Source organism: Tyto alba, unplaced genomic scaffold, assembly GCF_018691265.1.
Source record: "Tyto alba isolate M040663 unplaced genomic scaffold, T.alba_DEE_v4.0 Super-Scaffold_42, whole genome shotgun sequence".
Taxonomy (NCBI): domain Eukaryota; kingdom Metazoa; phylum Chordata; class Aves; order Strigiformes; family Tytonidae; genus Tyto; species Tyto alba.
In genome coordinates, this window is record NW_024881318.1 from 14166961 (window position 1) to 14193028 (window position 26068).

At 48.5% G+C, this 26068-nt stretch overlaps 1 protein-coding gene across 1 annotated transcript; it reads right to left on the bottom strand.

Annotated features, from left to right (window-relative positions):
* Window positions 1-3606: 3606 nt before the first annotated feature.
* LOC104362504 (valosin containing protein) lies at window positions 3607-24860 on the bottom strand. The gene is made up of 17 exons (XM_042804578.1): window positions 24688-24860; window positions 19660-19771; window positions 19106-19278; window positions 16828-16970; window positions 15708-15838; window positions 13839-13970; window positions 13332-13434; window positions 11404-11537; window positions 11013-11148; window positions 9861-9973; window positions 9032-9196; window positions 8799-8921; window positions 7507-7719; window positions 5983-6291; window positions 4916-5071; window positions 4419-4573; window positions 3607-4038 (listed from the first exon to the last, which is right to left on the bottom strand). Exons 1-17 carry the CDS (start codon window positions 24702-24704, stop codon window positions 3933-3935), a joined length of 2421 nt encoding a protein of 806 aa, XP_042660512.1. The 5' UTR covers window positions 24705-24860; the 3' UTR covers window positions 3607-3932.
* Window positions 24861-26068: the final 1208 nt, after the last annotated feature.

The following is a 26068-nucleotide window of genomic DNA, read 5'->3' on the forward strand; positions in this document are numbered from 1 at the left end:
TGTCAGTATTGAGAGAAAAAAAAAAAAAAGAAATAAAGTATTTTAAAAAATAGACTTCCTCAGGGTGTGTTTCGGTGGGAGGCGCTGGTCTGTGCTCATGCAAACAGCGGGGATGGGGCTCTGCTGCAGGGCTGTCGACACGGGGCTGGTGGGGAGCCTGGGACTCTCAAGGCCACTGAGGAAGGGAACAGCCAGCCTGTCACCCAGGAACCTTGGGGCTGGTAGGGAAGGGAAGAAGAAAACTGTTCGGGTTGTCTGCTTGGTGCACGAGACCTTCAGGGCCTGGTAACGAGGGGACAAGAACAAAGAGGTGGCCTCCTCAGTCAGGCTGGCTGCTCCCCCACAGAATGGTGTTCATTATGCTGACCGCATTGCCAGGGGGACCCGGTGAGGGGCTCTGTGTCCCCTCGGGGCTCCCGGGACGTGGCTGACGCAGCCCGTGGGGTGCTGTGGTTGGGGATGGGTTGGTGACAGGGCCGGCTGCCCGCGGCAGGGCTGAGAGGGGTGCCGGCACCCAGCTCTTCTCAGAGCATCCCTGGGGCAGGGCGAGAGGCAGCGGCACAAGCTGCGCCCGGGGAAAGTCCTGCTGACACCAGGGAGCAGCACACAAGGACAGGCCACGAGAGGGGAGCAGGCGGGCTCCCAAACCCCAGCTGAGGCCCGTGGCTTACTGCCCCCCTCCCAGATGACAGTTCAGGGCCGTGGAGCCACCCCACAAAAACCTAACCCCGGCTAACAGGCTGGGCAGACTGGGGAGGCAGAGCCAGCACAGCTCCTCCCCGGTCCTGGGGGCTGACTGTGCTCTCCATGGGGAGGGGGTGGAAGCCCTGGGAGCAGGAACACCCACGGGGAAGGGACCTCCGTGGGGAGGGCACATCCATGGAGCGAGGGATACTGGTGGAGGCGGGATGCCTGTGGCAGGGGGATGCCCCTGGGGCAGCGATAGCCATGGGGAGGGGGATGCGTGTGGGCCGGGAGGTACCCGGAGGGAGGGGATGTCCTGGGGGCCAGGGAGGTGTCCGCGGCTGGCCCAGTGACACAGGGGACGTGCCGAGGGTGGCCACTGCTTGCCCTCTGCGTCTGCTGGGCCCAGAACAGTTTGGGATGCTGTAGGAGGGTCCCACTCCCTCGGGTCAGTGACCAGCATCTAACCCCAATGCTCTAGCTGAGGAGGGTCACGGCCAAAGCCCCACGGTTTCTGTGAGGCCCGGCTGTAGGGCTGTGGCAGCAGTGTGTGTGTGTGTGTGGGGGGGTGGGGTGTGGGGTGTGCAACATGGCTCAGGAGCCACACAGGGAACCCCCCCCGGGGGGGCACAGGGAGGCGACGACAACGGTGACAATGAAAGGGCTGCCCCCCTCACTAATCCCACACCACCCAGGGCAAGCCCCAGCCAACAGCCTCTTCCTTTCCCCCCCACCCAGCACACTCACCCCCGAGCCCCCCCCAGCAAGGTGCCGGTCAGGGGAAGAGGGTGCTGCAGGAAGGTTCTTGCCCTTGCAGCTATCAGGGGTCTCTGCTGAGGGGGTGGCCCCAGAAAGGGGCACGAGCTGGGGCCAAATCCAGTCCCCGGTACCAACTGCTCTACTGGAGCTGCTAGGGATTCAGGGGGGTTGGGGGGCCCAGCTCAGCTCCCCGCTGCTGTGGGGGGACACCCTCAGCCCCCCAGCAGGTTTACACTGCTGCAGGGCGGGGGGTCTGGGAGCTCTTGTGAGTGCTACCCCCACCAGAAACCACGTCCCACAGGTAGCAGGGAAGAAAGAGAAGGTTTTCCAGCCCTCCTGCTGCATTTAATTAGCATTTGCAATTAGGGGAGGCAGCAGGGAAGACTTGGGCTGCCAAGAGCTGAGACACACACACCCCACCGTCGCAGGCCTTGCTTGCCCTGGCCCCCACAGCAGGCAGATGTCAGGATGGATCTTCCCCCAGCACGTGCTGGGTGGTGAGGGTCCCAAATTGGCAGGGAGGAACTCACCCCTTGACAGAGATGAGGAAGACTTTGGGGAGAGTCCTGAAAAAGCTCTGGGCAGGGGTACAGGGCAGCCCTTTCACTATTCCTGGCTGGCTGAAGGCAGCTAGTTTCTGGTTACCCCCCTGCAGCTGGAGCTGCCTCGCTCAGGAGCCGGGTATACTGGTGAAGCAGGAGGACACAAAACTTCAGCTAGCATCTGTATCCCTGCAGAGCAGCTGGGAGAAAGACAGGCATGGAAACAGCCCTGGCGTAAAAGTTTCCAGGTGCCAGTTAACCCAAAAAAAAGGGCTGGTGTGGGGCAGGGGAAGCACCAACCCTCCCGTCCTCAGCCCTGCTGCCAGAGCGGGAGGCGATGGCCAGGGCCCCTGCAGAATCAAGCAGCAGCACTCTCGCTAACAGAGGTGGCATGAGGACAGGGCCAGAGCGCTCTCAAGTAGGACAGAGCCGCACCTGAGCTGCCCCCTCTCCCCCGGGGCCTGCGCAGCCTCCTACCCCAGCAGGAGGTTGTGCTATTTAAACACAGCGTTCCCAATTTCAGCGCCTTTCTCCCCACTGCAGCGCACGAGCCCCCTCTCCTGGACAGTCCCGTCCTCCTGCCATTTTGAGACTCCCCTCAAATCTAGCTGGTTTGACGGCACCCTTCAAAGATCTGCCAGGCTTCGGGGCAGAAATTCCCCCTGTCCAGGCGCCACGTAACTTCGGGGGGGGCAGGGGGTGGCGGGGAAAAGATTGTCCTCTCCCTCATGGCTCAGCCCCAAAGGCCTGGAGCAACCTTCTGCCACAAAATCTGCATTTTTGCAAATTTTTGCAAAGAGCATTTCTCTTTGAAGAAACCCTCAGTTCCTGCACCCCGCTAAAAGCTGACAGCACACAGCCACTGTCCAAAACAGGCTCCCCCAGTGGGCTCAGGGGCTGTATCCAGCCTGCCATCCCACTCCTGTGTGCATGACAGGACCAGACCCAGGGCTTCTCTCACATGAAACAAAGCGCAGCAGCAGCACAGAGGAAAGGGAAAATAAACCAAGGAGCAAGGCAGCGAGGCAGAAGTGGAAAGGAAGGGAGAACAACCATCATCAGAACCCAACTACTGAGTTTGGGGCACAACACAGGGCCAGCGGTCACCAGAGATCCAGGACTGTCACTGAGAAACCCCAGGAGATGGGCTGAACTTCCCTCCCCTCTTCCCTAACCGTAGCAGTGCCACGCTGCACCACAGACCCCAGCGACAGCCCAAGGGCCCCCTCCTGCCTGCCTTCAGGCAGGGATGGCTGAAGTCCTTTGCTGCAGACGAGACAAAGCAGCAGGAGATTGGACAGCTCAGGGCCAGCATCCGAGAAGCAACACCAAATACCTGCTGCCAGGCTCTTACTCAGTGCTTCCTGACACGCCAGGGCAGGGGAGAGCCAGTGCCAAACCAATTTTTCTCCATTAACGTGAGCTAAGAGGTGTTAAGAACAAAGAGCAACCCCGTACGCAAGGAAGCACACGCACAGATGGACTCCACTGGAGCGAGGAGTGCTCGGACAGCACCCGACACTGGTTTACAGACGCTGCCAGCACCAGACAAAGGAATGGCTGGGGGCTGGCTAGAGTTTTGGGGAATTTTTTATTTTTTTTTGGTGTTTGTTTTTCTGTCGTGGGTCTTTTTTTTTTTTTTTTTTTTTTTTTTTTTTATACAGGCTAGCGTTGTACCCTTTGCTAAAGCTGCTGATTCTGCCACATAAACTAGAACAGAAATTTCTCAGAAATTAAGTCGGTTCCCCTCCTTGTTAATTCCCTGTCTGCCTCCCAACTGAACAACGGTCTGGATTTGTGTTTGCAGAAAACATTCCCTGTACAAAGTCTGACGTGCAGCTACACTGTTCTGACTGAGGAATGAAGAAGCCAAGAGTTCATTGAACATTGGATTTTTCCCTGTACAACGTGACCTGATTTGGAGTTTGGTCCACTGAGGACAGCAAGTTAACCATAGAGATCATCATCATTGTCTTCACTGTACACGTTGCCACCGCTGCCACCTCCTGTGCCTTGGCTCGGACCGGCGCCGCCCTGGTTACCCGACGGGAACCTGCGTGCAACAGTGAAAAGGGGAAGAAAAGAAACACTGTTCAAAAACCTCTTCACAGGTCAGTACAATCCCCTCCCTCCACGCCAACACCGCCAAGTAGGACAGGCAGGAGAAACGGGATGAAGCCTTAGGGCAGAATCATGCAAAAGGCTCACATGGCTGCCACTTGTGTTAAAGGAAAAAGGCTTGATGGACTTGAGGAGCACTAACAGAGCAGCTACAACTGACCTACACAGCCTACATCCACCACACTGTGTACTTGCTGCTGTTACACGCTGGGAAAGTGTCGGGGAAGAGGGGTTTGTTACCCCGAATCCAGCAGAAAGCTGCCTTGGTGCTCTGCTCTGGGGCTGTGCTTCCCCTACTCCCCCCCCAGTTACCTGAAGCTGCCAAAACCACGGCTCTGCTGTAGAGTCTGTGCAAACATCTCGTATTTCCTGATGTCGTTGTCACTGACGGAGCGGCGAGCGAAGCGCATTGCCTCCTCAAAGTGATCCCTGCGGATCTCGGGAACCGGGTCGTCCTCCTCCACTTCCTGCAGCGAGACAGAGGGCCCAGGTGAGCTGCGTGCCCCATCTCTGTGGCCCGACAGCCGCCCGCAGCCTCCCTCCAGGCCAGGATGCTCCAAACCCACCAAGGTAGGGGCTGGAGAGTGATGCTGCAGCAGACCGGCAGTCAGGGTGGCAGCAGGAGCCTTCCGAGCAACGCTGACCATGAGGCACCCCGGGAGGGCCTCAACCTCCCACAAGATGAGAACAAAGCACTCCACCTCCGTGCCCTGTGAGCGCGCCCATTTGTCCCCAGCCCAGGATTAGAGAGGGGGGACACATGAGGTCTCACAGACGTGCGTGGGGAAAGCTCAGTGCACCCCACTCACCATGGCAGAAGGGTTGGTCTGTCTCTCACGCTCTCGCTTGATCTCACTCTCGATGGACTCGCGGATGGCCAGTTTGCAGGCACGTTGGCATATTTCTGTCAAGTCCGCCCCCGAAAAGCCATTGGTCATCTTAGCCAGGAAATCCAGGTCGACATCCTAGCAAAAAAAAAAAAAAAAAAAGCAAGAGAGGTCTCTCCTTAGCACTTTACATCCTCAGGTGACAGAGTGACAGAGAGGTATCTTCAGATCCCATGGTATCAAGATGCTGCCTTAACTCTGGCCAATTTTCGAAAGATCAGCTGTTGAAGTTCTTGGTTTTGGGAAAAGTTAGCCACGCAGGAAGATAGGCCATGCTCCCCACACACCCACCAAGAAGCCACAAAACAGGTGTAAATGCCTCTGCACTTATGGATTTAGGATAGGATTTACTGAGGTCTCAGTGTCAGGAGTCAAACAAAATGCTGTCAGACTGGAAATGGAGATGGAGCCCAGGCAGACCAAGACAACCAACCTCCTTCCTTCTCTTTCCCTTCAACTGAGGGGGTAGTACTGCAACTTCTTCTGAAGCTTTCCTTCTCAACAGAACCTAAGAAGGTAAGCTTCGCATAAAAAAGCTTGAGCTCTTACCTGACATCTGCTTTTCTCTTATTAACTATCCATTGCATTATTGCCTGCTCCCCAGGCAAGGGACATAGCTCTTGCTTATGAAAGAGTTCAGCAACAATTAACTGCCAATGGTCCGTCTTCAATTTCCATTTCTCACCCGTGTTCTACATTAACTTTTATTTCATAGTACAAGAACCTTTTCCATCTTGCCAAAACAAGCCTTCCTGTTCCCACACTGTGGGCAGGACTCCACTATGTGACAAAGACCTGCCGTGCTTATACCCCAACACCTAGCCTCAGAGCTCAATCTTCCCCCTACCTCTTCATTTCCACCCTTCAGGGCTTCCCAGCTCTGTACCGTGTGGAGCAGCCACCAGCCCTCTGCTCCGTCCCCAGCTCGTGAGGAGCACACGCAGCACACAGCAAACCCAAGTCGGAAGCGGTCAGGGTGCGGATCCTACCTTGGCAACCGGTGATTTCCTCAGATTGGCCTTAAGAATAGCAACCCGAGACTTCTCGTCAGGCAGGGGGATGTAGATGAGTTGATCCAGGCGGCCGGGGCGCAGGATGGCTGGGTCAATGATGTCTGGCCTGTTGGTGGCACCAATGATGAAGACATTCTTCTTAGTGGACATGCCGTCCATCTCTGTCAGGATCTGGTTGATGACGCGGTCTGCAGCACCACCACCATCTCCAATATTCCCACCTCGAGCCTTTGCGATGGAGTCCAGCTCATCAAAGAAGAGCACACAAGGGGCTGCCTGGCGGGCCTGCAAAAAGCAAATGGGAACAATGAGCCCATGTTAATACACCTGGTGAGGAACATGCTGATTTCACACTGAACCTGCCCTATCATTAAAGCAGCTCAGAGGAGTGGCAAGCTGCAAGGAGAGCTCGGAGGAGCTGCTTCAGAACAGTCTCCTGCCACACAAACCCTCAGTTAAATTCTCCTGAACAACATGCTGAATTTCCCCAAAGATGGGAGCATCGTGAACCAGGCAGAAGGGTGGTAACTCCAAAGCCTACAGGAAAAGCTGGAGCCAACTTGCCTGGACTAGGACTCTCCCTGCAAGACCTGGGGACGTCAACTGGTTATTTAGGCACTCAAGTATCACTAGGTGAGATATTTCCAACAGAGGGGGGAAATCCAATCGTTGTCTTCAGCTACCTAATGGGTAGTTATAGGGAAAAGGGAGCCAGATCTTTCTTCAAGGTGTGCAGTGAAAGGATGAAAGACCATAGGCACAATTGGTTGCAAAGAAAATTTCAGTTAGAAATTAGGAAAAAAAAAATTCTTCACAGTGAGAGAGCTCAAAGACTAGCACACAGACCCAGAGAGGTCAGGGATTCTCCACCTTTAGCCCATGTTCAGAATACAAGGCTCTGAGCAACACGATCGAATGGCCTCTGAAGTTCCCTCCCAACCTAAACTTTACTCTTTCATTCTGTTCAACTCTGTTCTACCAGCACTTCCCTGACCACAAGAGTGAAGATTCTCAGGATAATACGTGCAGATACCTTCTGGGACAGGAGGCAACACTATCTATGGGGCAACTGGGCAATAGGAGTGAGCTCCTTTCTAAAGCCATGTGTACTGCAGGACAAGAACTCACAGGATATTTTGAAAATCTGTAGATGGTGACAGATAATGAGGTGCCAAGGTAAGTTTCCATGGATGTGGAGGGTTATCTATGCCATCCTAACGCTAGCCTCACTGCTAAGGCACTGGGCATTTATCACCCTTTAACAACAGATGCAAACTGCAGCCAGAGGAAACAGTTTGAATAGCTATGTTGCTGAAGAGGATTAATTCCCACCAGGAATTAGTTTAATAATTAATTTCCATCAGGACAACAGCCCCTACTCTCGGTGTAAGTGGGGAAAACACAAAAGAGGCAAACAAGACAGGCCAATAAGACAGATGCAGTGGAAAAAGTTGTGGGGGTACCTCAGCAAGTAACACGGGAAGTAGAAGAAACACTTACCTTGTCAAAGATCTCACGCACGTTGGCTTCAGACTCGCCAAACCACATGGTAAGCAATTCCGGCCCCTTGATGGAAATGAAGTTTGCCTGGCATTCATTGGCAATGGCTTTGGCCAGCAGCGTCTTACCACAACCAGGTGGACCATAGAACAGAACCCCTTTTGATGGGGTCATACCAAATTTGAGGAACTTGTCTGGGTGCTCCACAGGATACTGAAGGAGAAAACACACACACACACACAGACACACACCTCTTGTGATGAGCCAGAACAGGCCTGTACCTTAGAATCATGGAATGGTTTGGGTGGAAGGGACCTTCAGAGGTCATCCAGTCCAACCCGTCTGCCACAGGCAGGGACATCCTTCTCTACATCAGTTTTGTTCCTCCTCCTACCAGAAATACTACCCAAGATTTCTGGTGGGCTAGATGCAAGATCCTGCCTGCTCAGCGCCACTAGGATTTTTAAATGGACACTGGTTTGAAAAGCATGATGGCTAAACTGTAAAGTTGCCTTAAATAACCTATTTACCTCTGAGAACTAAGTACTAGTTCAGGTAGTTTTCCAGCACACTTAACCCCAAATTCACTCTGCCCTGCAGAAACAAAAGGGAACAGCTCATTATCTAACCTATTCGCTCTGCTCTCCAGAGACAGGCAAGGTATTTGATGTGAGCATTTATCCTCAGCAATGAGGTCAGAGATAGGTGATGATTTTAACATCAGAAAATTAGATTGAAAATGAGGTTCTTTTATTCACAGACAGGATGCTTCTACACTGCCAACTGAAAGCAGAAATGTAGCAAACCCAAACGATACCAATGCAGCCACCAGGAGTTTCCACAGACCATTCATGACTTTTTGTCCCAGCCGTTCCCTTTGTCGAAGGCTTCACAATTACTTCTCACCTGTCCCTGTGCTAATGCTGATGGGAAGCCCTTCGGAGGCTCTCTGTATGAGAATCCCCATCCACCTAAGAGGCCACCACCTCTCAGCCACCACTTAAGAGGATTCTCAGCAGTGGTCCTACTGCTGCTGTTCCTGCATGTACCATAACACCCAGCCGAGATGACACTGCAGACTCAGCAAAGGAAAGCCTGATGCTGCTGCCCAGCACCTTCCCCTCCGAGTTCATTAAGATGGAACAGCATGCTATTTTTAGTCCGTTACAAGCAAACACCATAAAACCTCTGTGTTTACTTTGTTCACAGCCCAAATGGGAATCTGGAGGAGTTCTGGATTTTATTATTATTTTTCAAGCTGACTAGGCAAAAAATCTGTTGGAAACCCTTACCTGTACGAGCTCCTGGAGTTCTCTCTTTACATCTTCTAGGCCACCAATATCTTCCCAGGTAACTTGTGGCACCTCCACCACAGTCTCCCGAAGAGCAGAAGGGTTGCTCTGGCTCAGAGCCCACTATTGTTAGAAGAAATGTCATTATATGAATTCTAACACATTATGTTCACTTGCTTCAGATAAGCAATTACACATTGCACCCAAAAGAAAGAGGGGCACTCCTGCATTACCCTGAAGTCATCCATGGTCACAGCCAATGAGTTCATCACTTCAGCATCAATGGTTTCATCTTCTAGGTCTATGAGATCCATCTTCTTTCTGATAGCCTGAAGAGCAGCTTCTGAGCAAAGAGCAGCCAAGTCAGCACCAACATGGCCATGGGTCTCGTTTGCCACCTGAAAGCAAAGCACTGACTATGACTCACAGGGATACAAGCATGCGCTCTGCAAGGGCAGTGCATGCTCTGGGCACTCACGGGTAAGTGCAACAAAGCTCTGGAGGACAGCAACATTGGTGCTTTGCCGTAGATTCAAGACAAGTGCTACCATGTATTTCATCAGCTAAGACACTGCTGTTCCACCTCATACCTGAGATCAAAGCTGCAACTGGAATTCAGATGGTGTGCAGAAAGATAACCCTGGGGACTGCAGTTCTTCATTTTGGACAGAGATTACAGGAACCATCCAGTTTACACGTGGTGTCCAGTGTCACCACAATGTTCACCCAGCTCTGTGTAAGCTGTTTCTGGCTTGTTTTACTTTTTAAAGAAAATGCCACAGCAAACAAACCCAGGAGGACAGTGGCAAAGCACTTCCACACTGGACTGATAAACACTTGTTTCACTTAGCCAGGCCATTTTTAACTAGTGAGTGAGGATTTTTGGTCACTGGTAAACTAGTTATAAGTAAGCCCAGAGATCACACATTCAACCAGTTTCATGCTGTCCTAAATGAGCAACTACAGTTACGCAATCAAGCCTTAACAACTCTTCCACTACAGAACAGAGCATCAGGGACATTTGTCTGCAGAGACAAGCTTTCCTAACAGCGTGCAACTCACCTGTTCCAGATCCACATCATCAGCCAGTTTCATATTTTTTGTGTGGATCTGCAGGATCTCCAGGCGCCCAGTGGCATCTGGGATACCGATATCTACCTCTCTGTCAAAACGACCTGGGGAGTGCAAAACATATGTTGAGCTGCTGATTCTGCAAAGTAGAAGAGCTGCAGTTGCTGCCTTCCTCTGACTGAATAACATGATGACAAGCCACAAACACATACAATTTCAGAAAATGCCAGAGCTTTGGGTTTCTCTGCAGCATCTATCCGCACAGTAGCAGTCAGATCAGAAAAGGAGGAAAGGCTTAACCGTTTAGGGAGACTACTGTATTAACTAGAGTTCAAGATTATATGACACAGAGGATTGATGGTTTAGTAACTTTTTCTAAGCCTCATAATTAGGAAAATATGCTTCCCCAAACCAACATACCATGGGACATTTGTGTTAATTTCTACCTTTGTGTCCTCATCACAAGGGTCCACAAATACCGAGATTTAATTTTTCAGAACTTTCACAGCAGTACACAATAGTGAAAGACATGAACAGGCCCAGTGTCTAGAGAGGCAGGAAACCTAGGTATTATTGTAATATTAATTAGGGTATACACACCAATAATCTTCCTCTAGCCATAGCTGTGCATTCAAATGGCTCAATGTGCATTTAATAGTCCGTCTTCCACTGCACACTTGGTTTGCTGTTACAGACTTCACCAGCTGGTCATACACCAGACATTCATTCACAATGCAAAGTTTCAAAACCCTGAATCTCAGAAACAACCAGACTTCTCATCAATAAAAGAAAGAGAAATCAGACAATTCAAAGCCTTCTGCAACCTAAGGCATGAACATCACCTTAAGCATTTACTCCTTCAGTGTGTCCTGGAACAGCTTCAACTAACTGAAGTGGAAGGGTATGTTAGCCTCCAAATATTTTTTTATTTCTACAAGTTCTAACCTAATATGACACAGAAAATGATACCAAAGGCTCAAAGCCTAGAAATTAATTTCAAATAAACAGCTGGAGACAAGTCAATAGTTTATGGCACACAGATTATGTTTAGTATTAGTTTCTGATCAATCCTTCAAAGGCCCGTGAAGCACAGCCTGTAACAAGGTATGTGATACCCAAGAAAGAGATTGCAGTGGTGGTTACCAAATCGCCTGAGTGCTGGGTCAATGCTGTTTGGTCTGTTGGTAGCTGCCATAACAATCACGTGCGCTCTCTGTTTCAGTCCGTCCATAAGAGTCAACAGCTGAGACACGATGCGACGTTCCACCTCTCCATGTGTCTATGGGGAGAGAAAGCAGTGGTTAGCCCAAAAGCTCTACAACACAGCACAGGAGCTAGTACTACGCCAGAGCAGACAGATATGACAGCCACAGGCTGCTAAGAAACATCATGAACTATATCTGATTCTTCTCATGTCCAGCTGAAATCAGGTGTTAAGTTAAATACTACTTTACTCTGTCACCAAATAAGAGATATTCATGTCAGCTGCTACCAAAAAGGATATACTTCATTACCTCCTACAAGCTTTCTTTACCTTCTCTCTCTTAGGAGCAATGGCATCCAGTTCATCAATGAAGATGATGGCAGGAGCGTTCTTCTCTGCTTCTTCAAAGGCTTTCCTCAGGTTGCTCTCAGACTCACCAGCCAGCTTGCTCATGATCTCGGGACCTGAAAAACAGTGGCACTGTGGCATTCAGAAGAGAGGCAGCTAGCCCCAAGACATGCAGCTGAGGTTTTTTTGTACAATGCTCACATGGGGCAATCTATATTTCAAGCCAAAGCAAATACTATCAACTGAGTTCACTAAATTTGAAGCTGAACGGGCAAGAACAGCATGCAGAATTATTTTCCATCATTATTCTGGTGTTTTCAATTTACTCTAACAGAATGAGCACTAGTCAGTGAGCTACCTTTAGCTGCCTCTTTACCCTATTTCACACCTGGTGAACTTCTCTGTAATGTGCCACCACACACTGTTAATGCCAGTCCTAGCTTGCAAGAGAAGCAATCAAATTATATGGTGATGAATTATCAGGGTAGGGAAGGAAAAAGCTCTAAGGTACCGAAGCTGCCCTCAGCTTACATACACAGGTATACATTTACCTCTGCAAGATCCTATAAATGAGTTTAAAAAAAACCCAACAAAACAAAACCAAAAACCCAAACCCCATCCCCTCTCAAGGAATAAATAAATACATAAAAAATGTGAAGCACATCTATCCCAGGAGGAAGGACAGCATTCCCCTGAGGTCTCCTACAATTGCTGAACCTTACTTAGTGAAAGCTTACAGATTTATTCTGGTTTTACAGATTTTTTCCATCATGCTGATGGGAGTGGCAGTGAAGAGAAAGTATGTTTCTAAAAGATCCAAAGAAAACAACCTGAGCCTCAGGAATGCAAAGATGCCAGCTGACTGAAGCACACCAGCTGCAGTCACTGGTGCAGGGAGGTACTAAAAGTGTTTCATTACAGATACCTCACCAGTTCATACCAACTCTGTCTGCAACGCTGCCTGCAGCTCCAAGCTTGGGACCAGCAGGCAGAGAACGCACTACTAACCCTGACAAATGTTATTTTTATTATGCAATAGACGTACAAGTGTCTAAAGGAACGGCTGGCTCATTAGCATTCAGTGACAGCTTCCACACACGTTAGGAAGTATATGACAAGGGTGACATATGGTTAAAACCAGCCCATTTACATCTGATATCTTGAAATACAAAGCCTACTGCTGGTCACTGCTATACTGTGCTATACACTCCTTTCCTATTGCCTTCATTGGTCTATGTGATTTAAATCAGGAAAGCAGCACTTCCCAAGTTAAAAATGTTCAGTTATTCCAGCACTGACTGTAAAATGAGACCAAAAAGCAGTGAGGAAAATTCAGAATTCGGTCCTTACTGGGCATAAACCAGTAATCATATTAACAGCTACAGATGACGGTTATCAACAGGAGGTTCTGTCACTTGTAGCTAAGTCCCAAGGTACTCATTATAGCTTTCAGGAAAGTTCCTCCCAATTAATGTTATGTGAAACAAAACAGGTCTTGTGCTTTACTTGAGGAGAAAGAGAAATCCACAGCAGACCAGCTTCTTTTCTGAATGGAACACGGAGGCAGCAACACAAACAAGTGTCCTGTACCGGTATGCTCAAACTAATCAGTACTTCACTCCCAGCTCTGCCCTCACCAACATAAATGAACACCCAGACTCCAAGTCCTTGCATCACAAAGCTATCTTCCAACCATGCTGATACAACACAATCAGGCTTAAGGGAAGTGCCACTACAGATGCTTTCAAACAAACAGCCTCTAAGCATCCCCAGAGACACACTTGAAAGAGGTAAGGAAGGATGTCAGGGAGACAAAGTGGCTCTACAAGCCTTACAAACACCATTCATTACTATAAGATGGATGAAAGAGTACACAGAAGATATGGGGCTGAAGCAGCCACAAAACATACCATTGATCAGGAAGAAGAAAGCCCCTGTTTCATTGGCCACTGCTCGGGCAATCAGTGTTTTACCAGTGCCAGGAGGACCATACAGCAGGATCCCACGTGGAGGCTGAGGACAAAGGCAAAGAACTTAGGTGGTAAGCTAGTATCTGAATGCCTAAGTAGCTTCACAGTGAAACTGTATTCGATAAAGCCAGTCCAAAATTGTGACACCAACTCATGCAGCATCTGTCATCCCAACAGTGCTATCAACACCCTTACTACTTTGCATGGCACACAAAGAACAACCTTGCCAGTAACAGATAGCACTGATTCAAAGCATCACTCCGCTTTACAACTTGCCAGTACTTTAATCTGTAACCAGAACATGTAAGGAAATACCTTCCTAATCTCAGCATTACAAAATCCCCACAAATTACTTATGCCTCCCACCTATGCCTCATAAACCTCTGACGTCAAAAGTCATCTGCAAGGGCAAGTCCACTCATCCATCTGGTGCACATGGGGACTCACCTTCACCCCTATGGCTTTGAAGAGCGCCGGGTGTCGGAGGGGAAGTTCCACCATCTCTTTGATTTGAGCCAGTTGCTTCCGGCAGCCACCAATGTCATCGTAGCCCACTTCATTCAGTGATTCCTCTTCATCCTATTTGGAAGGAAACATATTAAACATCTGAGTGAAAACAATAGTTCCAACAACCACTCCTAGTCTACAGAAGCCAGGAATCTGGGTTTCTGCTCTTAGCCATTTCTTTGCTGTCCTGAGACTCTCACTTTCAAGTCTTCCTGATGTCTTCTACAATTATTTCTTAGCTCTATCTTCCAAGAGACACAAACGGAATTGCCTGTACATACCTAGACTTCACTGAAGCCCACCCTCTTGAATCACAGCCTCTGCTGCTGGGTTACCCACAGACTCTAGCACAAAATAAGCTCTGTGACACTCTAACGTGGCTAAAAAAGATAGCAATAGACAATGAAGTTCAGTATAAAATATACTTACTCCTTAAACTGTTAGTGATATCTCTGACTATCTGATGTACTCTAGCTATCACACAGTTCTCAGACACAGTGTTGCCTTCTGGAAATTAACAGATAGTGTTAAGATACAGACACTCTACTCTTCCACTATAGTTCAACAGCATCCATTCATGTGGCTGTCCAAATCTCTAATGACCTTAGTTATCTGTAACATTAGGCCACACCAAAACAATAAAACAACACAGCCTGGAATCTCAGAGGGGCACAGTCTAAGCTCCACAAGCAGGAACAACTACCTCAAGCAGGCCACTCAGAGTCTGGCCCTACCAAGCACTGAAGATCTCCAGGTTCAGAGATTGCTGCCCTCTCTGGGCCCTGCTCCAGTGCTGTGGGAAACCTTTTTCCTAGTAACTACTGGGAATTTCCCTTGATCCAGCTTATGCCACTGCCTCTACTCCTGTCCCTGGGCACAACTTGTGGAAGAACTGGGTCATCTATCCCTTCCCATCAGGCAGGTGCCAGTAAACCTGCTCCTTTGCCTTCCCTTCTCCGGGCTGCATCATCCTACTCTCCCATCCCCTCATTCATTCTATCTTCCAGCTCCTCATCTTGGTGACCTTGGCTGAATTTTCTCCTATCCGTCTCTGCTGTGTCCCACAGAGCCCAAACAGGACTCATCGGGTGCCCAGATACAGTCTCACAAGTGTCACATAGAGGTGAATTTTTCAGAAGGCAGCTAACTACAAACCAGCATTCACCCTGATTTGAAGGTAGTAAAAGGACAGTTACTTTATTAAGTATGCAAACACCTTAGCTCTTCTCTGAGATTTCCTACTCTGTAACAGTAAGGTGGCCAAGATCTGATAGACAAGCCACTCAGGCTGCCTCAAGCTTGGGACAGTCAAGGCTAGACACCTTAAAAAAACAAACAAAAAAAAATGCCCAGTCTCTTAAGTCAACCATTTTAGTATTTCAAACTTCTCACTGAAAAGCACTAATTGCTTTCTTTTCATGTGGCATGAAATTTAGCAACACTGTAAGCTCTCCCTGCTATAAATCAAGGGAACATTGAAATTAAAAACACACAAGTCCAGCATGAGGTATCTGGAAGCAGATGCAAAACCAGCTCCTGCCAAATTACGACATCCCTTCAGCAAACCTACACACTTGTGCTATCTTACAAGGAAGAACTAGCATATAAGGAAGAACACTGGAAGTACATTTCTCTGACCATCTTCAGCAGCAGCTCACATCCTGAAACTGGAGTTCCCAACCATTACATTCAATAAACAAAATGCCAGAACAGGAACCTCAAACACTGCTGCTCTCAAGTCCTGTCACAGAAACAGATTTTGGACAGGGGGAATTCAGTAGGAGAACCATGTGGCACAATTCTGCTCACCTCCCGTTTGATGGGCTCTCCTTCACAATGGATCACTGTGTCCGGAGCCACTATACAGTATGGACTTGGATCTGTCTCCACCACTTTGAACTCCACTGCACGCATCCCTCCACGCACCAAGAAGATGTCACCTGTAAAACCCCACACTTTAGTGCCCTGCTGCAACAGACGTCTGCAAATGTCAACCTTTGTACCACCAGCAGCCCCACAGGACAAGGAAGTAGGTTATACAGGCATACGCTGCTGGCACTTTTAACACCACTCTGCATTTTAACCTCCAGAGCTGCACGTACTGTGACTACCCAAGCACCATTTAGATCTGCAGCAGTTAACGTTCTCAAATTTCATCCAGTAACAAACAGCAAACAAAACCAGCAAACAATAGAAAAGAATACTGTGCCTAAATACAAAAAAGAAAGGCAAGGAATCACATTTCTTTTCCATTCAGTTTCAATTTAACATTTCTAGAACAGGAAAAAAGCTCTAACGTAATAAAAATTCATTCTGAAGTTATTATAACTTGTTGTTACTAGTTACAACTGGTTGTCTCCAGAAGCAGAATAATGTATAATGCACTATGACTCCTGACTAAACTGGGCTACAGAAGCTGGATAACTTCAACTTGTGTTTACAGTGTATTAGGAACTATTTGTTCCAGCAGAAGTGCTACTAGCACAACTCCAAAAGTGCATTTGGTTTCCTATGGGCTCTCACAGTTGTTAATTAAATACTCTGAAAGAGAATTTAGTCAGAGTGCCAGCTGGTATAACAAACCAAGTGATTAATATGCAGGCAACTCCCCAGTCCCATCAAGTGGTAGCAACTTAGTTTAATGAGATTTTTTTCTGAGTTCTACCTGAGCCTTTTCTGACACTCTTCCATCTCATGCAGGAAAAAAAATGCAGAACTATGAAGCTGCTTTGACAGTCAGCAGCAGCAGCAATCATCCTTTCTTCTGAAGATCAGGAGAAGTTAAATCAACACCAGCAAAATCTCACTCTATAGAGGTCAGTCTAATGCTTTGCAGAGATCTGTGCAAGCTTCTATAAATTCTCTTTATTCAGTCTCAGGACTAGCTCACACTCACTGCCATCAGGACTTCAACAACAGGCACTACTACCTTTCCTGATGGGTCTGTATGCTTCCAGGAAGTACGGCTTGAGATAGACCTCAAAAAGATTCCCTGTGATCCCTTCTACTGTGTCATCAATTGGCAGCACATGGATACGTTTGCCGTATTTCACATCTGGGCAAGGCTGGATGCTGCAACAGAAGAAAACTCCAGTTAGCCACATCATGCTGGTGGTGATGCCCCTTCCCAGGCCAGTACAAATGCCAGAAAGGAGCCACCAAAGTCCTGGCGAGACTTCCTACCTGCACAAGAACATTTCAACGCTGACAAGGGAAAAATCATGCCCATCAAGAGATACTCTTCACAATACACACTTTCCTTCACTCCTTCCAGCCCCATCCAAGACCACTGGGGACGTTCATACTTTCTTCCTGCCCCCTTGCTCTTCTGTAGACCCCCTCACCATCCCCAAGGCACACTCACACAAGTTACTAATGTAGCTTAAAGACCTGTGAGAGTCACAAACTAACTTCCATTTCAACAACAAGCTACTGCTGAACCAGCTGCAAGGTAAAGAGAGCTGAGGGAAGCTCTTTGATCCTTCTCTGTAACTTACTGCAGAGACCAGAGCTCCTGTTGCTGGCAACCTTGATTCTGTAAAAGGGCTCTCACAGTAACAACCAGGGGTAACCAGCTTGCAGCCAGATGTCTGTCAGTCCCACTTTGTGGAGGTTGACATTTAGCTTAAAGTCTGAAGACCCCTTCCCCCTTTTAAAATAAATACACTACAGCTATTATTTTGCAGTGTAGGACAACAGCCTACTGTAGCAATAGCCCAGAGTACCAAGCTGTGACTGAAAGCCCAACCTGGCTTTGCTGGCTAAGAAAAGCCTACATAGAAGCGCAGCTGAGCATGCAACATTTCATACACGACTTTGCTCGAGACTCTTAATAGATTCTTTTACCACATGCTTTACAGAGAGGACAGAGCAGAAGGGTAAAGGAAAAGACAGACTGCCTCAGAAGGAAAACAGTTGACAGACCACAAGCAGGAAGCGATTAGCACATGAATCTGGATTTTAGCAGAAACCAGGCCACAGAAAGTAACACAATAAGCAGTTAAAGATCAGCAAGAAAAACTCTGAGGGCAAGAGCTGTGAAAGTTCTCTGACCCTTGCAACGAAGCTAAGACAATTGGTAACACATCTGGGAGGCCAAGAACCACAACAGACATAGTCCCAACAGAGAAAGGGAGAGCACAGGCCAAACTGTCACACTAGAAACGACTCCAACAGTAGCCATACAACAGGTTACAGTTAGGATTAGCCTTTTATTTTAAATCCCCAGATGGGAAACAAAGCCCTGTTCTGTTCCAACTACAACAGTGCTTAAAACTTGCATCTTCTAGTGGTACAGGGATAGGTGGAACAGCCTCATTTCTTTCCTCTGCAAAGTTTGTACGAAACACATTTTGCATTTTAAGATTATTTCAGATATCACTTCAGAAAGCCTAGTGTCAGAAACCAGGTTTCAATTTTCCCAGAACATGCAGGATATTTCAGACTAGGACAATGCTCAGGAGAAGGACCTGTCAGCCTTCCCATATTCAAGCCTGCAAACTAGCATTTTTACGTTAAAAAAATGCTCGTGCGCCACCCCCCTCCACTCCCATCACATAATGGAACCTGTCCCCCATAAGCTGAGATGTATACTCCAGTGGTTTTCCACTACTGTCTGCAAGTGTTGTACAACAAAATTACTGCAACACTTTTCAATAATTTCTAACTTTTTAGAAATTTGTAACAAAAATAAGAATACAAACATCCTTCAGTGATTTTGATTCTTGCTATTTGACTGCTTCATGTTTCTGTCACTCATATCTAGCAGGTTTTAAATTCTCTTTGCCAGAGGGCAGCTCAGATACTATGAGATCAATTACGATGTTGCTTAATGCCTTCCATAGTTAACACTGTGGACATTAAATATTTAGAGACGAAAAATTTTTGAGTTCACCTGACAACGTAAATTTGGGAAGACAACCGTGACAACAGCAGGATACATAACGAGATGGGCTTGTGAAGGTCCTGAAGAGACTTCGAGAATTCTTAGAATCATTTTTTAGTATTAATCTGAATACAGAAACAGCCAGAAACACAGGCAAAAGTAAATGGAGATCCCCGATGTAACACACACACTTGAAAACATTTCTGTGACTTCCTCTGGAAGACATAAGGGTACGTCCTGCAGATCCTGCTCCTGCTACTGACTCAATCAATTCACAGACAGCAGCCCAAGGATACGCAACAGTTAGCAAATGAGTCCTCACCTAATCACGTCACCCAGGCGCACTCTCAGGTTGTTGCGAACAACCCTATTCATGCGAATCTTCTCATCTGAGCAGGTATCATCTGACAGAACAATGCAGACTGCTTCTCTCCTCTTCTTTCCTTTTAGCAGAACAGTGTCTCCTCTGAACAGCTGCAATTCATCCATTTTTGCCTGTAAACAGTAATAGCATTAGAAGAAGCTTCTGACAAAACAAGAATTCGAGCATTTGAAGGAGAGTCACTTGACTCTGGAGAATTAAACCTTGGAAGCAAGATACTAAATCCACAAGAATAGAGGTTCCCACTGTGCTGGTCAAGACCTAATGCTGAAGCCAGAGGTGCACGAGCTCAACTGTATGCCAGAAATTGAGCATCAAAATACATTTTATCATGAAATAGTGTCAGGAAACAAGACAACTCTTTGTTGCTTGCAACAGCTGCAGCTTCTGACACAAACACTTAGGTTCATGTCACAAAGTCACATTTCAAGTTAAGACACAGTAACAGCTTGCAAATCACCACATTAAATGCTTTGCTTTTATAGATGACGCACCTGGGACAGTGACACAACACTGTTGTCTTCATTGATGGCTTCATCAACAATCAACCGATTGGGCCTGTTCTTCTGCTTCAGAATAGCAGTTGATAAGTCATCTGCTTTAGAACTGGTGAAGAAAACATAAGTTATGAGTCTGAGTGATACTGCTCCCCCTTCTCCAGCCACTCCTCTGTTTTCATCTCCACCTTCTACAGGTTCCTTTTCTTTTAGAAACTACACCTGTTTGTAAGATGAATAACATTTTTCCCAAGCACCAGCTGCAAGAGTTCAAAGCACAATGTTTTCTGTCAGTAAATATAACTACTTTACTAGCCTCAAATGGAAATAGCTATGAAGCTATCTATAAAAAGAAGTGGTCGGTGACATGTTGCTGACTGTAAGATGTTTTGCCTAAAAGAATTAGTCAGACTCATCTGAAATCACATGTAACCACTGCCACCGAAACAAAAGTTCAAGTCTATTTGGTGTCAAATCCCAGATAAATAGGGGAATTAAAGGACAATGCTGCAGCTCCCCTGACAGGAAGAGTTGTAAGAATTTAGCCTGTCAAGGCCTATTAGTTAAACCTAGCAAGCCAGTAGAAATATTCAAGTGCTCATGAAAAATGGGGTTTCCTTTTTTTTTTGGGGGGGGGGGGGGGGGGGGGGGGCAGAGGAGAGGGGCAGGCACAGGCAAGATGTAAGCACCTTTCCACAATATTTTCACAGGAGCCTCCGCAGCTCTAGCCCACTATGCCACAAGAAATGCAACAGATAATTTGTTCACCTTGACAAAATGGAGTAAATCAAACAGCAAGGAAATGGAAAAAAGGCAGACTGTTTTCCTGCAAAATCTAATATAATAAGTAATTCAACTCTATAAAAGAAGTATGAATTTGAACCAACTGATTCACAAGGAGCTCTTGGAAGCAGTACATTAGCCAGCCACAACAGCAGTGGACTGTTGTAACTTCCCTTGGAGGGCACCTGACTACTTTCTCCAAGTATTCCAGATGTGCAGGCGTCTAAGGTCAGAACCAAAAACTTTGTAGAGTTTGGTTTGATTCTGACACAGAAAATGAAGTCTTCATTTGTGCTAAGCAAGTGGTGACCACTGGCAAAGAGTACGCAGCTTTGTGGACAATGGTGTTGGCCATACACTTTGGCTCCATTTTGCTCCTTTAGGGACAAAATAACCAGAAGAAATCAAACCCTGAGTGGAAGTGGCAGAGCAAGCAGCTACACAGCACGAACACAGACTGTAGCTGTAGCGCGTCACTTGGCACACTCGCTGCATTTTTAAAAAGTCCATCAGAGAAGGCTGACATACCTACAATGTGATGTTACCCCAGGTCTCTCTGCCCTTCAAGACAGAGGTTTTTCTAAGATAGGCTGTGTGGTACTGGCTCCTTTCTCTGACACATAAAAGGGGGAATAACACCAAGCAAGCCTATGAGGGCAGCCAGCTTATTTCCAAGAGGTTTTCAAGCTTTGTGTAAGCCCTGGTAGCACAGGAAACATGTTGCAAATAACAGACAACATTATTTTAAGTGAAGAAAAGGAGCTGTAAAAAACGTCTTTCCTGGACTGCCAGCACTGGGAAAGCTGCCTTTTTCCTCTCTTCTTTATAGAGTGCAAGAGGTAAGACATCAACATCCATCCCTTTCAATGTGACATGCTATAGATCCATTCTCTGAACTCAGACAGACAGTAGAAGGCTGCTGGATACATTCTGGAAGGGGCTCATGAATTCCATGTTCAACCTAAAATATGGCCTTGGTAGAGTCCTAGAAAGTCTGGGATTTCCAGGGAAACTGAAAGAGCAATAAGAAAACTGAAGCAACATATTGTCAGGCCAGGCAGCATCTTGTGGTTAAATAGTGCATAAAAACAACCACCCACTTGTCAGGACCTTGTCTCATAATTAGCTCCTGGCCACTGGAAATTAATTTAGCAGTTAGATTTTAAATCCTGAACTAAGGGACATCAGAAACAAACAATACTCCTATTTATCCTGTTCAAAGGGTGAATGTAACTCATATCCCTCTGCACATGATATGTGGATCCCAAGGCCTTCTGATCAGAAACTGCTGCTGGACTTTGGCTATCTAAACTGTCACTGAAACTGAGTGGCTGTCCCTTGGGATGCAGAGACTGCCGTGAAGTCTAAACAGTCTGGGACACAAGATAAAAATAAACAGAAAAGGATCTGCACAGCGAGTGGAAGCTTTTGGACCAAAACTGTCCATAAACCAAAGGCTGTATAAATCTGGAAAGAAAGTTCAGATAGCTCCCGACATACCACAGTGCTGAAGAGCACAACAAGAGGTCCACTCTGTTCTGCTGAATGTGAGAAAAAAGTTTTAGTACTGAAGAACTGAGTCTGTAGTTTCATAAGTGAGAGCTGGATCAATGTTGTCAGTACATTACTGCACTTAAAGCAATCGAAAAGCTTGGAGGTATTAAAAATGGAGTAAAGGTCTCCAAGAAACAGCATGCAGGCGCCTAAATTTGTGAGGTCAGCTTCAGTTATCTGACCTGACAGTTCTGCAGACAAAGAAACAAAGGTGTTACGAAATGACATGTCAGCTACACAGGAGAGTGATGTTATTTCTCCCACAAGCAAGGGTAAGGACTTTGAGAGACAAGCACTACCCATCTTTCAGTAGTAATTTAGAATATTATTATCACCATTTGCCCTCATTGTATCCCTCCTGGGAGTTCCTCCTGCTGTAACTGAAATGACAGAGCAAAATATATCTGTGCACCTCATCCATGCTCAGACAATCCCAGACATCTGCATCAGGGAAGGAGAGCCTGAACTGAAAATACTAAGCAGGAAAGCCTGAGGCATGGGTGGGGGCTCTCTCCTGCCGACTTTGGTATGCCTGCTGGTGAACTTCAGTAAGGGGTAGGACAGACAGCTAACCTAGGTAATTTCTAAAGCTCCTCATCAGAAAGAGCCTGGTGCAAATCCTCTAGATCATCTCCCCTACTCACCCCTTTTGTCAGCTCCCTCACACACTTTCCCTCTCACTCCTTTCTTTCACTGACTCAACAAAGAGATAAACTGAACACAAAACATAGCTTTAGAGCTGTTTTGGAATTAAAAGAAAATTTAAAGCCTTCATCAAGCCTGCCCCTAGACAGAGGCCAGAAGTGAGGACATAATCCCCAGCACAGCTAATGGTCAAACTTGCATATAAAGCACAAGACATCAACAAAATTGAAGCAAATATCTACTAGCCTTAAAGACCAGCAATAATGGGTTCCCCATTCTCATCCTCAGACCCCTTTTCTCTATCCATAAACAGTCCAATAGCCCCATCTGACACAGGGAAGAGGTGGGGCAGGGTCTTTTTACAACTTACATCACTTTTTCTCTGTGTCAGAGCTCCCCTCATTCAGCGTGTAATAATGCTTATAGGCTATGCATTATGGTGGATGGTATGAAGAACAAGAGCAGAAAGTAACTGTCAATTAGTGATTCTTCTGAAAACAACTACTAACCTCCAAAGCTCTACTTAAACTAAGGAAATAAATTGTTCCTGCAAGTCTGTGCTAAAAATACAGCACAAAGCCACTGACTCAAAATTATTCCAGCTGCAGCAATGAAAGTGAAAGCAGTCATGTCTTCCACCGGTGTGCCTTTTTATCAGTATCTTCATGAACTCACTTCTGACAGTTTCTTACCATAATGAACATCCATGTTACAGACTGAACTGCTTTTCCCAGGTAGGTATTAAAAAAAAAAAAAAAAAAAAAAAAAAAAAGCCCGTAAAATATTTTATCCATTGAAGCAAACGAGTGAGGTATGCGATGACTGCAGCCACTTACTGGAACAGCACATGACAACCAAGCAGTGAGTTCATATCCGTGCTTGAGATGCCAGCTTCTCAAACACTGTTTCAGACAGGTATGCACACGAAAACAAGAATCTCTTCAGAAACCGCACTCTCACCTCGTGCAATGCTACTTGCTGTGCGAAGGCTCAATTCAGCAAGATGGCTGCCAGCAGCACTGGCCCAAAAATGGCAACTAAAAAGTAACTATTTTCCAGTTGCAGAGTAATTTTTGTTGATTTCTGCATGGTAAGAACTTCACTAAAGTAAAAATTTCTTTTTAAAGACACTGTTCACCTCACTCAGCTGCCAAACGTGGCCCCAAGACCATCACTTCCACCACAAGCTCTACCACAGACACTTAATTCTCGGCGCACCTTGCTAGAACTGACTCAGTTGGACCAAGCAGGTGTAAATTTCAGGAGTTCCAAAAGAACAGAGGAAATTAAAGGGGCCGAAGGAGCCTCTGGCAAGGCCAAAAAGTCACTTCAAGTGTTCTTGTATTTGCGAAATTTATCTTTAGGTTCTATTTTCACTCCTCTCGGGGGGCAACAAAGTGGCTTGCGCATGTGGGCTGGGAGCAGAGAGGCCCCTATTACTCAACTCACTTTTGAGGAGCACGAAAGATGATCCTCAGCCTGGAACTGAAAACAGAGTGAGGCAAGACACCGGAGACGAAAATATAGCCGATTGCCTCAGCCACCACAGGGGCCGGCCCCGGCACAACATGTCTGCCTCTGCTAACGCCAAGTCACCCGCCAGCCCCGGCCCGAGGGCCGCTGCGAGGAGGAGACCGGAACGTGCCTCTCCCCCCTTCGCTGCCCCGCCGGCTCCGGGGCCGGGAAGACAAAGCCCTCCTTGGCTAAGGCCTACCCGAGGCGGGACGGCCCCGGGGCACGGCGGGGAGGCCCGGCGTGGCCAAACCTCGGCCTCCCCCCCCCCGCCTCCCTCCTCCTCCATGACTCGACACTTCCCAGGGAGGCCCGGCCGGGAGAAGGGGGGGGGGGTGTGGGGGAGATAAGGCGGGCGGCGGCGATGCGCGGGAAGCAGCCCATACTCCTCGCCGCACGGCCCCCGCCTCCTCTCAGCGGGACGGGGCGGCGGATCGGGCCCGCCGCGCTGAGGCGAGGTGAGGCGGGCTAGGCCGGCCCGGGCCCAGCGGCGCCTAGGCCTCGGCCTGCCGGCGGGCGGCCCGCACTTACTCGGATCCCGAAGCCATGGCGCTGGGGGGGAAAGGGGCGAGGGGAGGCGGGCGGTGGCAGCTCCTCCGGCGGGGGCGGCGGGCGAAGGGTCTCGGGCGAGCCGGCGATGTCGGCAGGTCCGGGCGCTTCGCACTGACTGAACCCTCAGAGCCGACTCATCGGGTGAGGCGGGGGGGGGGGGGGGGGGGGGGGAACTCCGCCTCCCGCCGCCTTACCTGCCTAGCAACAGCGCGCGTTGGCCAATCAGAAATTCCGCCCGGCCGGCGCCTCGGCCAATGACAGGGGGGGAAAGCGAGGAGGATGAGGCGGAAAAAAAAAAAAAAAAAAAAAAAAAACCAAAACCTAAAAAACCAGGCGCTTTCCACCCTCCGCCCCGCCCTTTTCCCTTCCCCAGCTCAACACCCTCCAGCCAATCGCAGCGCCGCGGCTGTTCTACCTGGCAACACGGACCGGGCAGCCAATGGCAAAATTCCACCAGTGGGAAAATCCGGGCGGGAAATGCCGCCCCGGTGGCCTTGTGAGTCTCGCCTCGCCATTGGCTAGCCGCCCGAGGGAAGGGAAACGGGCGGCAGGATGAGAGCCAATCAAAAGGGGCGGGGGGCGGGCGCTCGGGGGCCTAGGGCGGGGGGAGGCGCTAAGCGGCGCGCTGTCGGCCTGGGGCAGCACGCATCTCGTCTACCGCGTTAGGTATGGGGTTTTTTGGTCATTTTTTTTCTCTTTCCGGATTATTTTTGTCAGGGCTGCAGCGAACGCCCCCCTGGCCCCGTTCCCAACCCGTTGGCGCACTCGCGGCAGCGCTGTGCCCTCAGGCCCGGCCCTGCTTCCTGCGGGGGAACCCGTCGTGTCAGGGACCTGCAGGGTAAAACTCACCCCAAAACTCCCCCGCTGCCCCTGTCCTGGGTTTGAGTGAGTGGTGGAGTTTTTTGGTGGCAGGGGAGGGGGCTATCGGGGCGGCCCCCTGTGAGAAGCTTCTCGAAGCTCCCCCAGCTCCACATCAGCTCCACTTCTGTTTGGGAAATTGAGCCCGTCAGCTGCGCCTCTGCGATAACGTATTTAAGAAGGGACGTGGTGACGGGCAGTGGGACTTGTGAGGAGGAGTTGCTGCAGCTGCATGAACACCAAGGTCAGTGGAGGAACGCAGGAAGAAAGGAGGGGGGAGGTGTGCCGGAGCAGAGACCCCCCTGTATCCTGTGGTGAGACGGCAGGCCGGCCCCCCCTGCCACCCATGAAGATCTACAGTGGAGCAGACATTGATTTATGGCCTGTGGCTTCTGCTCGTCTGATCAAGGTGCTGTGCCCGAAGAAGGCCGGGGTCTCATGGGAAAAGGCAGCCCCGCTGCTGTAATTCAGAGCTGGGAGGATTGCAGCATGCGGGGGAGTC

Bases quoted from the DNA above. Each gene is read 5' to 3' on its own strand.
- LOC104362504 (XM_042804578.1), bottom strand. The intron at 15,839-16,827 runs GTAGTAGTGCCT...GGGGTTTTACAG, and splicing joins ATACAGACCCATCAGGAAAG to GTGACATCTTCTTGGTGCGT. The intron at 13,435-13,838 runs GTGAGTCCCCAT...CTTTGTCCTCAG, and splicing joins TCAAAGCCATAGGGGTGAAG to CCTCCACGTGGGATCCTGCT.